Source organism: Nothobranchius furzeri, chromosome 15 (genome assembly GCF_043380555.1).
Source record: "Nothobranchius furzeri strain GRZ-AD chromosome 15, NfurGRZ-RIMD1, whole genome shotgun sequence".
NCBI classification, from domain to species: domain Eukaryota; kingdom Metazoa; phylum Chordata; class Actinopteri; order Cyprinodontiformes; family Nothobranchiidae; genus Nothobranchius; species Nothobranchius furzeri.
This window is the reverse complement of record NC_091755.1, coordinates 58,148,989-58,161,854: the sequence shown is the minus strand read 5'-3', so window position 1 is coordinate 58,161,854 and position 12,866 is coordinate 58,148,989. Positions and strand designations below refer to the sequence as shown.

The following is a 12,866-nucleotide window of genomic DNA, read 5'->3' as shown; positions in this document are numbered from 1 at the left end:
GCAACGTGCTGTTGCAGAAACGGCATGAGGGATAATTAATTACTAAAGTGATTATGACAAAAGGCATTCCAGAGAATTTCAACAGCCTTGTTACAGCAGGTGGTCATGGGTAGTGTGTGTTGTGTATTCTTTATCGTTTGTGCATTAAGTGTGGAGAAATGCTTGTGCAAAAGTTTTGCAGTGATTTTTCTTCGCTGTGATTTTTTGATGGTCAGGGAAGGACGGCATCCACAACGGGGCAGTAGCATAGTAACATAGCCAATCAATTATTGATCATATGACCAGATGACCCAGGTTAACAGGTGAGCTCTTCCCAAGTTAAGCTGGATATACATCATAACAGCTGACGTGCAAATCAAGAGGATAGCTGACCTGTTGTTGGTGTGACTTATCACGTTTCCTACATATTCAGATTGTGCACTAGACAAGTCGTAAAGACTCTTCAGCCCAGCCAGACGTTTTAGAAATTTCCCTGGGGGTCATGTGACTGGTGCAGCTGTGCCCACATTCAGCTATAACCAACAGAAGCTCTCTATAAGAGGACTTCTGGCTCATCTGTGTCATTGATCATTCAAGAGAAACCCCAGAGACCACTGGCCTATTGCCCCCACCCCCCACCTCGCCTGATCAGTTCATTCAGCAACCAGGAGGAGAATCTTTTCTCCAGAGGTTCAATGACCCTTAAAGGAGCACAGCTCAGGAAAGTCTCATGCATTAGTGTGGTTAGAGTTCATGCCATGAATAAAGCACTTTCTCAGAGCCGCGGAGTTCATGGTTAGATGATAGTTTCCTACTCCTCAACTCAACATTTCCTATTGACAGACATGCAGCTCACGGTTACGTATCCTTAATACACTGTTGACTTATCAGTATTTAAATGAACGTGTTAGTTAAGAGACTCGTCATCAATATTTTATCATTAATGAGCAATTAGTTAATATCTAGCTGTTAGTTTATGTTAACCTAACCATGAGATTGACCCTTCCCATTTAGTCAGTTCAGTTATCATAGTTAGTTCACCCACCCATTAGTTTAGTATTACTCCTCTGTTATCTACAACTTAATGATAATTCATTATTTATTTGTTTAATATTAGCCATTAGCTAATCTTTCATCTTTAATCAATGTTATCTTTATTAGAATAATGTGTTCAGTATTAGTTAATGATTTGATTAACCATTAGTTTATCTCAAACTAATATTAGTTTATCCTTACTTAACAGTTAATGAGTAATTAATTCACATTTAGCTGATCACTAATTGACAATACTTATTTAACATTAGTTCGAATAGTGCATCATTGTGTCACCATGAATTAATAATTTGTTCCTTATTACTTCATAAGGTCACCAGACATGACCAGTTCAATAGTAATTAACAACAAGGGTCCCTTTATTAACATTAATAAGAACGAATAAGCAAATGATCCCTGTTGTTATTACCCACAAAGTGTTATTAAGGTTAGGACAAAGGGCCGGGGGGGTCTGACCATCACTGACCTCTCACCTTTTTGACCCCGCTTTGTTCCACTGACGCATCTCCATGTCGCCATGGCCCGAGCTGCAGAGACAGAGGAAGAAACAGAAGAACTTGAAAACAAGTTGGAAATGTTTCTCTGGACGTTGTTGGCCCCGCCCTCCGGAGGAGAGTCCCAGAGTTGGAGCCAGGCAGGGCGCAGAAGTTTAGTAGCAGCGCGCGCGGAGAGGAGCCAGCCGCGAGGTAAGAAGATCTCACAACAAAACTTCTCCATTCATAAAGAACAACATCACACTCAGCTGTTCGATCTCCTCCAACATCACGTGAGCTTTAGACAGTTACTCACGCGCGGCGCGCGCTAGGTACCCTAAGCTTCTAATCATGGATTTAAGGGTTTTGCACGGATAGTTGGTTACAGTTTTATAGTTGTGACAGTTAGAGAAAACAAAAATCATATATAGCTCACATTTTTAAACCTCCGGTTGTTCATCTGAAATGATTTAGGAACGTTTACCTCTGCAGCAGGTTGACCAGCTGTCAGTAATGTGAGCATTAGATTTGTGCATTTGGTTTGTACTAAATCACGGTGTGCACGTGCACGTGGAACAGGATGAAAGTCTGAATTTCTGCACCCCTCACTTCACTGAAACTAACTGATGACATTCCCTCAACGGACACACAAAAGATCCTTATTTTTGTTTTAAGGTAATCCGTTTTTAGATCTCCTCCTCCATGGTTACTTTGTTGCTTTTTGCTTGTTACTTATATGAACATGTGCACATGGATCAAAGCTGAGGTCAGAACCGTTAAGTCACCAAACTTTGCCAGGTTTAGGCCGCAAGTTCTGCTGAAATGATTCTGAAGCTTCTGCACACAAAGACATCATTGATTCCCGAAACACTGCTGCAGTGCACTTTGTGTGGTTCTGTACATTTTTGGAGATCAGAATAACAGATGTTCGATTTATGTTAACGACCCACAGGCCATCTTGTGGGACTACTGTATGTTTCATTTTATGGCTTTTTGAATTACCAATGCATATTTTGCAAAAATTGAGCAAATACCAGATAAAAGTTGTAGGCAGTATTTTGTTGCATGACCTCTAGACTCTGTGACATGCAGAGTGAGTTGTTTCTGCATTGGGAAATGTTTATTTCTAAGCCCCATTTGAATTGTGTAGCAGCTGCTTCTGTGGCTGGAGTCCATCCGATTAGTCCACACTTGATAAGCTCCAGAAAATAAATAAATCCTAAACCATTTCAAGACAAATTTGTTATTGAGAACATTTTGGGGTTAAACTCAGCTTCTTGGTAAGAAATGATGCTCAACTCTTTTGCAGTCAAAGCAAATCTGTGCATTATCCAATATGTTTAAAGTGCAACTTCCCACCATTTGTTTTCTTATTGTTTTTACTGTTTGTGTTTGACTGCATTTTAAATAGTGGGTAATACAAGATATTCTACTCTATTCTATTCTATTCTAAATAGAAGTAGTGAGAAATAAGTGAAATAAAATATCACCTGTTTTAAAAACGCTCAGATTGGAAGTCACATCATCAGCGTCAAGCCTGTCAGACGCAACGTCTGTGCTGCTGTTCTGAGTCTGTCTCTGCAGAACATCACACAAAAGAAAACTCCAGATTTCATTGGCTGCTTTTAGAACAACCGTTGAATGGCTGCCAGTTCATACAGTAGGAACAACTTCGTTAAAACACATCTGATACATGTTGTGCATCACCAATAAAAAAGGGGATCTGGAAATATGCTGGTGAAGGTTCTCAGTCTTCCAGGTTCAAATCAAGGCAACTTGACTCTCTGGACCAAAGAAGTCCAGTTGCCTTGATTTGAACCCTTTTGGATCAGGATCTAGGAAAGCTATTACTGTACACAACAATAAACACAAGATTTTAATGTTGCAAAATGACTTGCATGAAAGCATTAAATGTTGCTTTTTTATGTCTTAACGTTTATTTGGGAACTCCTCTGTTGGTCCATTATTGTACCTTTTTTGCTTAAACTTTACCGGGAGCCAAATTTCCATGTGCTGTTAAATATAACACATGGCCTTTCACCCCCGTGGAGCCAAAACAGGAGGAAAAATGTACGTCTGGCAGCTGATCAGATCTAAAGTAGACAGGTTGTTCAAATAAAACCAAATGTGTAGGTCATAATGCTTTAAACCAATCACAGCACACAGTTGTTTTTACAATAAACATATCATTAACTGCTGTTTTCTTTTACAGGCTATAAAACACTGAATTCCTTCCCAACTGGATGACATCTTTGTTTGTTTTTACTTTAAAGCCAAAATGCTAACAGTAATATTTTTGTGCGTGTTGGTGTTGTGTGTGGACGACTGCCGAAGCCAGGAGGACTGCACCGGTATAACCTGCCCCGTTCTGCAGAACTGCATCGAAACCGTTTTGGAGAACGGCGCCTGTTGTCCCAAATGCACACAAAAGGGGTGCACCTGCGAGGGGTACCAGTACTATGACTGCATCCAAGCAGGCTTCCAGAAAGGGAAAGTCCCGGACGGGGAATCCTACTTTGTGGATTTCGGAAGCACCGAATGCTCCTGTCCCCAGGGAGGAGGAAAGATAAGCTGTCATTTTATCCCATGCCCTGAAATTTCCCCCAACTGCATTGATGTTTTACAACCTGCAGATGGATGTCCACAGTGTGGGCGTATCGGCTGTGTCCATGGCAACAAGAAATATGAGGCGGGACACTCCTTTCAGATGGACCAGTGTCAGGTTTGCCACTGTCCAAACGATGGGGGCCGGTTAATGTGCTCGCCCATCCCTGGTTGTGACCTGCAGGGTGTTAATCAACCCACAGGGGAGACGACCACTGACAGCAGTCCATGGAGAGACATTAGCCGCGGTCACGACACACGACAAACCTCTCCAGCAGAACCCTTTTCCAAGCTTGCACTAGGAAATTCTCTTCCACTGTATAAGCAGGACCCACCCAGTTTTGGCTCGGAGGATTATGACTACATGCTGGCAGAACCAACATCTTCCAGCACTCCAAATCTGGCCCAAACACCAGACTCCTCCACAGTACCTTCAGCTTACCAGGAAACAACCTCTGATACTTTCATCTCTTATGATGGCAGCAGGAATGAGATGAGGGAGACTGAAACAATCCAAAGTACAGTGAGAAGCATGGAGTCCACCTCAGCCAGAGCTCTAAGCAATGCAACAACACCGCTTACAACCGCCACCATGCAGAGAGCCGACGCAGAGACCCATAGGCGGCAACATGAAGTCGGAGAAAAACCCACGAGGCACAAAAATCACAGAAACATGAGGGTGGAACACTTGGAGCAGCAGAAACACAGTCAGATCCAAGCAGGAAACCAGGGTCGCTCCTTTTCTGTCTACCTTTCTCCTCAAGAACAAGTGTCAGTGGAACAAAGGAGCTCGTTAGGAAGAGAGGAGCCCACAGTCCGTCTCAGTCCCACCGGTAGAGCTCCGATCAGGATGAAGGACCGCGAGGAGGCTCTGAGACACACCCTAAGCCTCCACAAGCCCCAGCCTCAGGAACCAGAAGGTAACTCAGTGCTTTCAGAAGTGCATGCGTCTGTTTTCTTTTGATTGCTGAATGAAATGCCAGTGAGCAGGAAAATGAACCTGAAACATGAAAGGTTTCATTCAAACATCTAAACTACTCTATGTAGTAATAAATGGACTCTCACTTCCTGCCTTTTGAAGAAGAAAGGGTAATCATTTCATTTCAGCTGGAAAAAATCCAGGAAAAATAAGCTATTGTTCATGGAAAAGCTGTTTCCTGAGATGTTTGAGCCAAAAATGTTCGCCGTGATTTTACACACACCACTTTGCTCTGGTGAAAGTGTTAACTTAAAAAACCTCATCAGCATTTTACCCAGCAGATCAGCACTCCTTCACACTGCAAGGGCAGAGACAGGTGAGTAAAGTTATGATCACGACCAGGTGAGTCATACCACCTTCAAAAATCACATTAAAGGTCTGCTTCGTAAACCCAAACCACTCTTTTACAAAATCAGCAGAGCTGTTCCGTTTGAACCCACAAAGGAGACTTTTAAAGTGTTGCAAAAACTCACACACCTTTGGAATCCTCATTCCTGAATATTAATGTGTTAAATCACATTATGCTGCTGCCCATGGACGTAATTTTGGGGGGGGACAGGGGGGACATGTCCCCCCCACTTTTTCCAAAGTCAAGTTTTGACCCCTGCACTTTTTACCATCCAAAAACAATATTACGCTATATTAAATTGACACTGGTTGAGCTCTAGGACCAAGCCGAAAGCTACCGTTTGTGTTGAAGCCTGTTTCCCATTAGAACATATTGTAAAGATACCCCCCCCCCCCCCCCCGTGTCCCCCCCACTTCTAAAGTGAAAATTACGTCCTTGCTGCTGCCTTTTACCCTGCAATATGAAGGAGAGCAGATCTGCTGGAGTGTGTGCACAGATTAGATAAAGGAGTTAGACAGGAGGAGTGTTTGGACCGAAGCAAACAGAAAGGACCAGCACTGATCCAGGACATGTAATTCAGAGTTATGATGACATAAAAATGATTTGTTAGTATGTTTAAATTTTCTTTCGTTTGATTCTGTGCATCCCATATTTCGAGCCAACCTTAATGGAGCACTGCTTTCACTCCTACTGCTCCTGTTTAAAATTAGGGCAGTGACTCTCACCCAGTATGGGAAAAAGTTAAGCAGGTTTTACTAAACAGGTTTGTTGTCAGTTTGCAGATGTGGAACATTCAGAGCTTTAAGTAAAGCTGAGGAGAACAGAAGTCAGCAACAAACCTAGAGTAGAAAATGCCGTCGCTCATGAAAGTGAGGAGAGTCGCAGGAAAAATTCCAAACCATTTAGAGTCCAACTTTGTACCGTGGGAAAGTGTATCCATCAGTAAAATATCTCAAGGAAGACAAAACGTCTCCCAGCTCTGACCTTGGATCAGTCTTAGCCACTCAGAGTAACACACACATTTTAGCTCAAATACAGCAGTCAGCACGGGGGTGGCGGGCTGATGGTTTGAGCACTAACTCCTCTGTAGACCTGTGATGAGGCCATCTGTCCCACAGCGGAGTCGTAAAACAGGACAATAATCCCAAACAGCAGCACATCCACAACAGAATGGCTGAAAGAACTGCAGATGTGCTCCAATGGCGCCGTTAAAGGTGCATTCAGGCGTGAGGAGTTCCCTCACATTCCTCACTATCCTTTGTGCTTAATTTGTATTAAATAATGATACAGAGTGATTATATGACCTATTTACACAGATAGCTGTGATCCAAACTTTAATTTGCATGATTTAAATATCAGGAAAGGACAATAAATAAATAAAAATACATGTGGATGTGTAAAAGCTTCTGATCTTTTTCCGTGAGAGTAGGTGGGTAGAAACCCTGCTCTTCAGCTCGACCATTTTTGTTGAGACCTGCAAAGACCTTTTGTTCTTTTCGACACCCGACAGGTATGTCTGCTGGATGTCTTGGTGAGAGGAAAACTGCAACACAAAATATTACAGTGTAGAATGCTGTAGAAGGCATTAGATTTCATTGCCTTTTACAGAAAATTAAAAATGGATCACACCTTCTTTTGTGTCATTAAATCAGTTGAAGATAACTTCAATTATTTACACCCAGTGTGAAATAAATTATACACAATTTCATGGAGGGATGCGTCTGAAAATTAGTCTTTGAACAAACAGTTGTGCAGTTTTCTTCAGGATGTACTACAGATGCCGAGAGTTCACTGCTGTGCACTAAAGCACGATTCTGGGTGATGACATGCTAACGCACTAACAGGAAAAACCCAGCTGATTAAGTAAGGCCTTGACCAATGTCTGTTATCAACACCGTTAGCACAGGATGTCCACGTTATTGGACAGGAAAAGAGAAAAGTATGAATAACAACACATGGCTTTTTATTCCAAACATGTTTTTTTGTCTGTATCTTTGCTGTTTGCTTTGCAGCCAGATGCAGTGTGTGTGTGTGTGTGTGTGTGTGTGTGTGTGTGGCTTGTTTTACTTTTCAAAGCTAAGCCAACCTGGTTTAGGGTTTCTTGGGGGCTGTACCTGTTGGCAGCATCGTCGTCCTCTGATGAATGAGGCCTCTGTTATCGCGTGATTGCCAGACGCTACTCCCTGCTCCCTCTTGGGTCTGTGTGATTGCCCATCTCCCATGAGGCTGCTGCTTTCCCAATCTTCCTGGTAATCTGTAGCACAATTCCACCCATTTTTCCATTTCAGCAAACACCAACCAGAACAATAGCTTGACCCATAAAAAGATGCATGCAGGAAGAACACACCACAATCATCTAAGGAGATGTGGAATAAAGTAGAGGCCCTTTTTTATCAGCTAAACTGTCACAGCATGTTTCATGTCGGAGTGAGTTGAGCTAATGTGTAATTTTCCTGGTGATGAAAGAGGACGGTGGATTCCTGAGCTGTTCTACTGTACCGCTGCTTTAAAGATCAGTTAGGAGATGATGGCTTTCTCTGGTTGGTCTACTGTGCCTTTCAACTCCTTCACTGTCACTTTAGCGACGTCTCCCATCGTCAACATGCCCTTACTGACAAATTCACCCATGTTTAGGAAACACATCTGCTCCAGATGCAGAAAACCACTCATAAACACACCCACACTAGGAGTTAAAGAGGAACCAACCTGCCGTTGACTCTCGGCTGGATTCCTTCACTTCTCCTTTGATACGTCCTCCCAGCCCTCTATTTTATATAAAGTTGTTTTATTCATGCTTCACTGATGCAATCACTCTTAACGCCGATAAAAGCTGGGACTTTTTGGACTTAAAAACCTCCAGTTAGAGAAGAATGTTTTCTTTTTGAACCCATCAGTGCCAAAATTCTGCTCATTTTCTTAGGCAACAGCTGAGTAAATTTCCCCTGTTCTGATTCTCAAACACTTGTCTGAATAAATACTTGCAGCCTAACAAGGCAGTGGGAAGCAGGTTTTAATTAAGAGTGTGGAAAATGTTTTGATGGAGGCGTGCCGCGGATGCAGATGTTGCATATTTAAACCTCTGGCTTTGGGTGTGTCTAGGATATGTAAAAATAAGGTCCTGAAAAGTTTACATACTATTAATGACAAGTCCCAGCAAGTGTTAGTGATTTTAAACACACGGACCCATTGGAAATCACTAAAGTTCCTTGTAGGAAACGTTTTACTGATTGGCTTAATGAACTGAACTGTATTGGAACGTTTACTTTGTGAAGGGCATTGAGGCGACTCTTGTCGTGATTTGGTGCTGTAGAAATAAACTGAATTGAATTAAAGTGAATAGCCCCTTTGGGCACTCAGGTTCTGGCTGCATACTCTGTTGGTTGTGGAAAAAGGTCCCTCACGTGATAGTTGAGTCATAATTTTAGTGGAAATGAAAGTAAAAACAGCTGCAAATGAGCTCATAGCACCAAAGGGCTTTTTGTAACGTCACAACCACCTGCTAGGCCAAATTACACGTGAGATGGGCATAGTGTCATGTCTTCTGGAGACACAAACCCAACCATGTTTTTATAAGAGAACTGTAAATGCTTTAGTAAGTCCATAAAAGCCTCAACGATAGGTGATGTGCTGCTTTATGATGCCTGCAGACATGTTGAGAGCTGCTCTTTGCTGCTCAGAAGAGTTTAATGTCATCCCTACTGGACTGAGACAAAAAGGGCAAAACATCTGGTGTCACGGTCAGTTTGATGGACGTATCTAATGACAGACCTAGAACAGAGAGAAAGTGTAGTTAATGCACATCTGGATTAGTGCCGTCATAAGTAGATCAGACAGTGCAGGTTGGCGAATTATGTCCAAGTCCCCTAAAATCAAAACCCTTTGGAAACCTGATGAAGACTTGGCGTGGACACCTGGAGAAGTGAGCCGATTCCACCAGGAGAAAATGAATGGGAAGTGAATGGTGAATAGTTGTACCTTTGCCGCCTTCTCATAAACTTTCACACAAGTTCAAAGGGACCTGTGTGTCTGCACAGCTGGCACAGATACTGTAGTTTTGTATCAAAGAGTCAACATTTTGATTTTCTCCTTTGCGAACCTTTAAATTATGCACGCTGCAGCAGTCACCCACACTGGTCTGTGGAGTTGCTTTGGTCTCGTTATTAAAGTGGGATTTCTGCAAACTGCAGAGGTAGATGTGCAAATTAAAGTGCCAAACTGGCCTTGGGCTGGCCTGTATGTACGTGCATAATTAAATTATGTGCAAACAACATTTTCTTTATTCTTCTCATATGTGTCAGCAGACCATACTGTTGAGAAACCAATTAAAGCTTTACAAAGTTTTCACTCTGAATGGAAGCTTTGGGGTTCTCCTCTTGTTTTGCTGTGGGTGAAAACCTGCAGACATGATTGTTTTAGTTGCTCATTTTAAACATCAGATTCATTCTGAATTCATACTTTAAACCTTTGTTTCTGTTAGAATAATGAGGATAGCTCCGAAACCCCGGCTGCTCTGAGTGTTTGTTTTTCATTCCAGTTTCTGTCAGCGAGCTGGTGAAGAGCTGCTGTGAAACTGGGGGGAAATGGGCTTCGGTTAATGGTCGCTGCAACAGCACGGAGCCTCCAACAGGAGACAGGCGCTCAGTCTGCTGGTGAGTTGGTTATGTAATGCTCACAAACTGAGCAGGAAAACACTTGGTTTGTGGGAAGTAAAGTCTGGTTTGTCCTTCTTTCATTTCCCTTTAAACACAGCAATTTATAGCTAATGATAATATTGAAATTATATAAATATCTATAAAAAATTATGGAAATAATGGTACCCATTGCCTGCATTTCTTAAATCCCCCACCAGGGGCAGAAGACCTGTAGGTGTCACGATTCTGCTGCAGCTTTGGACATTTGATGCTAATCTGGGACTTTATGGACAAAATGACCTAAACATAATAAAGCAGAAGAATTGCTACACAAACAACAGTGAGAATTGGGTGAAACGTGTGAGAAATCTCAGTTCTCTAGAAAAATCATTCAAACTTTATTCTTTTCCATCAGAGAGTTGGACTAATATGTCTGAACTGATATTTTGATACCTTTAATGGTTTTTACACAGTTCAGTTCAAGGTTTATGCATGTTTTCAGACATTTTACAACAGAGAGTGATGATGCCAGACTTAACTGTAAGAGTTGTCTCAACTTCCCCAAATGTTGCCTAACAAGTTTCCTGTTCCCTCAGGCTTTCCACTTTCAACTATTTAAGGCAGAGATTTTTCTCAGTAAAACCTCTAAACTCATTTTTACCTGTTTGTCTCTTTGTCTCATGATGAGTGATTGTTTAGATATTCCAGGTTGAATTTATCCTTTAAATAAGATCTTTTAATTTGAAAGAATATTTATTCAGCACTTTGGCCAGAATGGCGATTCCTGTAAGAGCAGCGTTTGAGTCCAAACACCTCCACGGTCATTTATAACACATATCTTTCTCCATCAGGACTGCACAACAACAGTGCTGCTTCAGCTCTCTGAAAGAAAGCCAGTGCTTGGCTGGAGTTAAAGCAGCCCAAGCAGGAAGCTTATGTGAAGAGGATGCCAGCAGTAAATGTGGAATTGATTCTTTTAAGGCAGGTATCAGTGAACAGCCTCAGGTGTCTTAAATGACCTGTATCATGCTATTTTACACCTTCCAGAGCAACGATAGGCACAATATATGATACAATATTACCATTGGCACTATTGAGAAGTCCTTTAATATAAGTTATTTTCATGAGCCATTCCTTCTGTCAGGGAATTAAATGCTGGGTCCACCCATTTTGTAACATAACACTAAATTCCCAGCTAAGCAGCAGTGAACTGGACATTAGAAGCACCGGGACATTTCCCGCTGGACTGGCTGCCGAAACGTCCCATTCAGCTTTTGCTGAAAACAGAAAAAGGAAAGAAATCACTTCTTCACAACTGTGGAGAATAATCTCACCACTAGCTACACTGAGAGACTGGGTGTTAGTGTTTACAGTCCAGGGGAGGAGGGATCCAGACTTGAGACGCCGAGGATGGGGAGGAGTGGGGCATGATGATGTAGGTTTTTACAACAGCTAGGCAGGGTTTAGCACAGCTGAAGGGAAACAGCAGCTGAGACAGGAAACTGCTTTGAGGGTGTTTTTCATGATGAGATAATATAATAACATGGTAAAAGGCTCCAAAATGTGGAATTTGCATGATGCTATATTCATTTTTAAGAATAAATGATTAAGGTAACAGTAAAGTATAAATAACTAAGGGTAGACATAGATTTCATAGCTTTCAAGTATAGAAACATATTTTTTTCCAGATGAGAAAAGATATCATTAACTTAAATTTATGAAAAGAGAAGAATCAACATATGTTTGATTGTTTGAATGTTTTGGCTAAAATCACCATGAAGGGAAAATAATTATCAAAAATCAAAGAAGAAAACAGGAGTTGACCATAGCTAGCCAAATATTTTAAGAATTTATGGAGACTCCCTCACAAACTCCTGACGTGTGACGTACCACATACATGCACACAGACAAGTCATGCGTCAAACGTTCTGGTTCTTTGTTAGAACCATGACATTTATTTGTAAATGAGAAAACGGCATCCCTGTGACCCGTATTGTGTGACCTGCAGGAGTGCTGCAGCTGCTGCTCTCTCGGGCTGCAGTTGCACAAACAGGGGCATGGCTGTGAAGCCCACCACTACATGGGCTTCCACTGCCAACACATCTTCCTAAGCTGCTGCAGGGGGGAGCAGGAGAGCCCCACAGTCAGAGAGAGACCTGCTCTGGACTCTACCCTGCCTCTGAGAAAAGGTAACTCACCTATAGTTGCTGGTCATAAAATTACAGTATCATGACAAAGTTGGTTTATTTCAGTAATTCCATTCAAAAAGTGAAACTTGTATGTTAGATTTTTTCCATTACACACTCAAAACACCTGCAAAAGCCTTTAAATGGTCTCTCAGTCTAGTTCTGTAGGCTACACAATCGTGGGGAAGACGGCTGACTTGACAGATGTCCAAAAGACAACTATTGACACTTCGCACAAGGAGGGCAAGACACAAATTGCTAAAGAGGCTGGCCTTTCACAGAGCTCTGTGTCCAACCACAATAATAAAGAGGTGAAGGGAAGGACAAGACATGTTAGAAAAAAGCGTACAAGCACTAGAGATTACCCTGGAGAGGATTGTGAAACAAAACTCATTCAAAAATTTGGGGGAGATTCACAAAAAGTGGACTGCAGCTAGAGTCAGTGCTTCAAGAACCACCACACACAGACGTGTGCAAGACCTGGTTTCAGCTGTCACATTCCTTATGTCAAGCCACTTTTGAACAAGAGAACACGTCAGAAGCATCTCGCCTGGGCTAAAGACAAAACGGACTGGACTGCTGCTGAGGGGTCCAAAGTTATGTTCTTTGTTG

At 42.1% G+C, this 12,866-nt stretch overlaps 1 protein-coding gene across 2 annotated transcripts in view; it reads left to right on the top strand.

Annotated features, from left to right (window-relative positions):
- The first annotated feature begins 1,642 nt into the window (after positions 1-1,642).
- Positions 1,643-12,866, top strand: part of fbln2 (fibulin 2) — a 31,237-nt gene continuing 20,013 nt past the window's right edge. Inside the window, exons 1-5 of one of the 2 annotated variants that reach the window (XM_015968173.3) lie at positions 1,643-1,718; positions 3,718-5,029; positions 9,972-10,086; positions 10,920-11,049; positions 12,077-12,257. In XM_015968173.3, the coding sequence (XP_015823659.3) occupies positions 3,784-5,029; positions 9,972-10,086; positions 10,920-11,049; positions 12,077-12,257 (1,672 nt within the window). In that variant the 5' untranslated portion in view covers positions 1,643-1,718; positions 3,718-3,783. Of the gene's footprint in view, positions 1,719-1,779; positions 1,799-3,717; positions 5,030-9,971; positions 10,087-10,919; positions 11,050-12,076; positions 12,258-12,866 lie in introns of those variants that run through there. The other variant, XM_070545259.1, reaches the window with a different exon arrangement.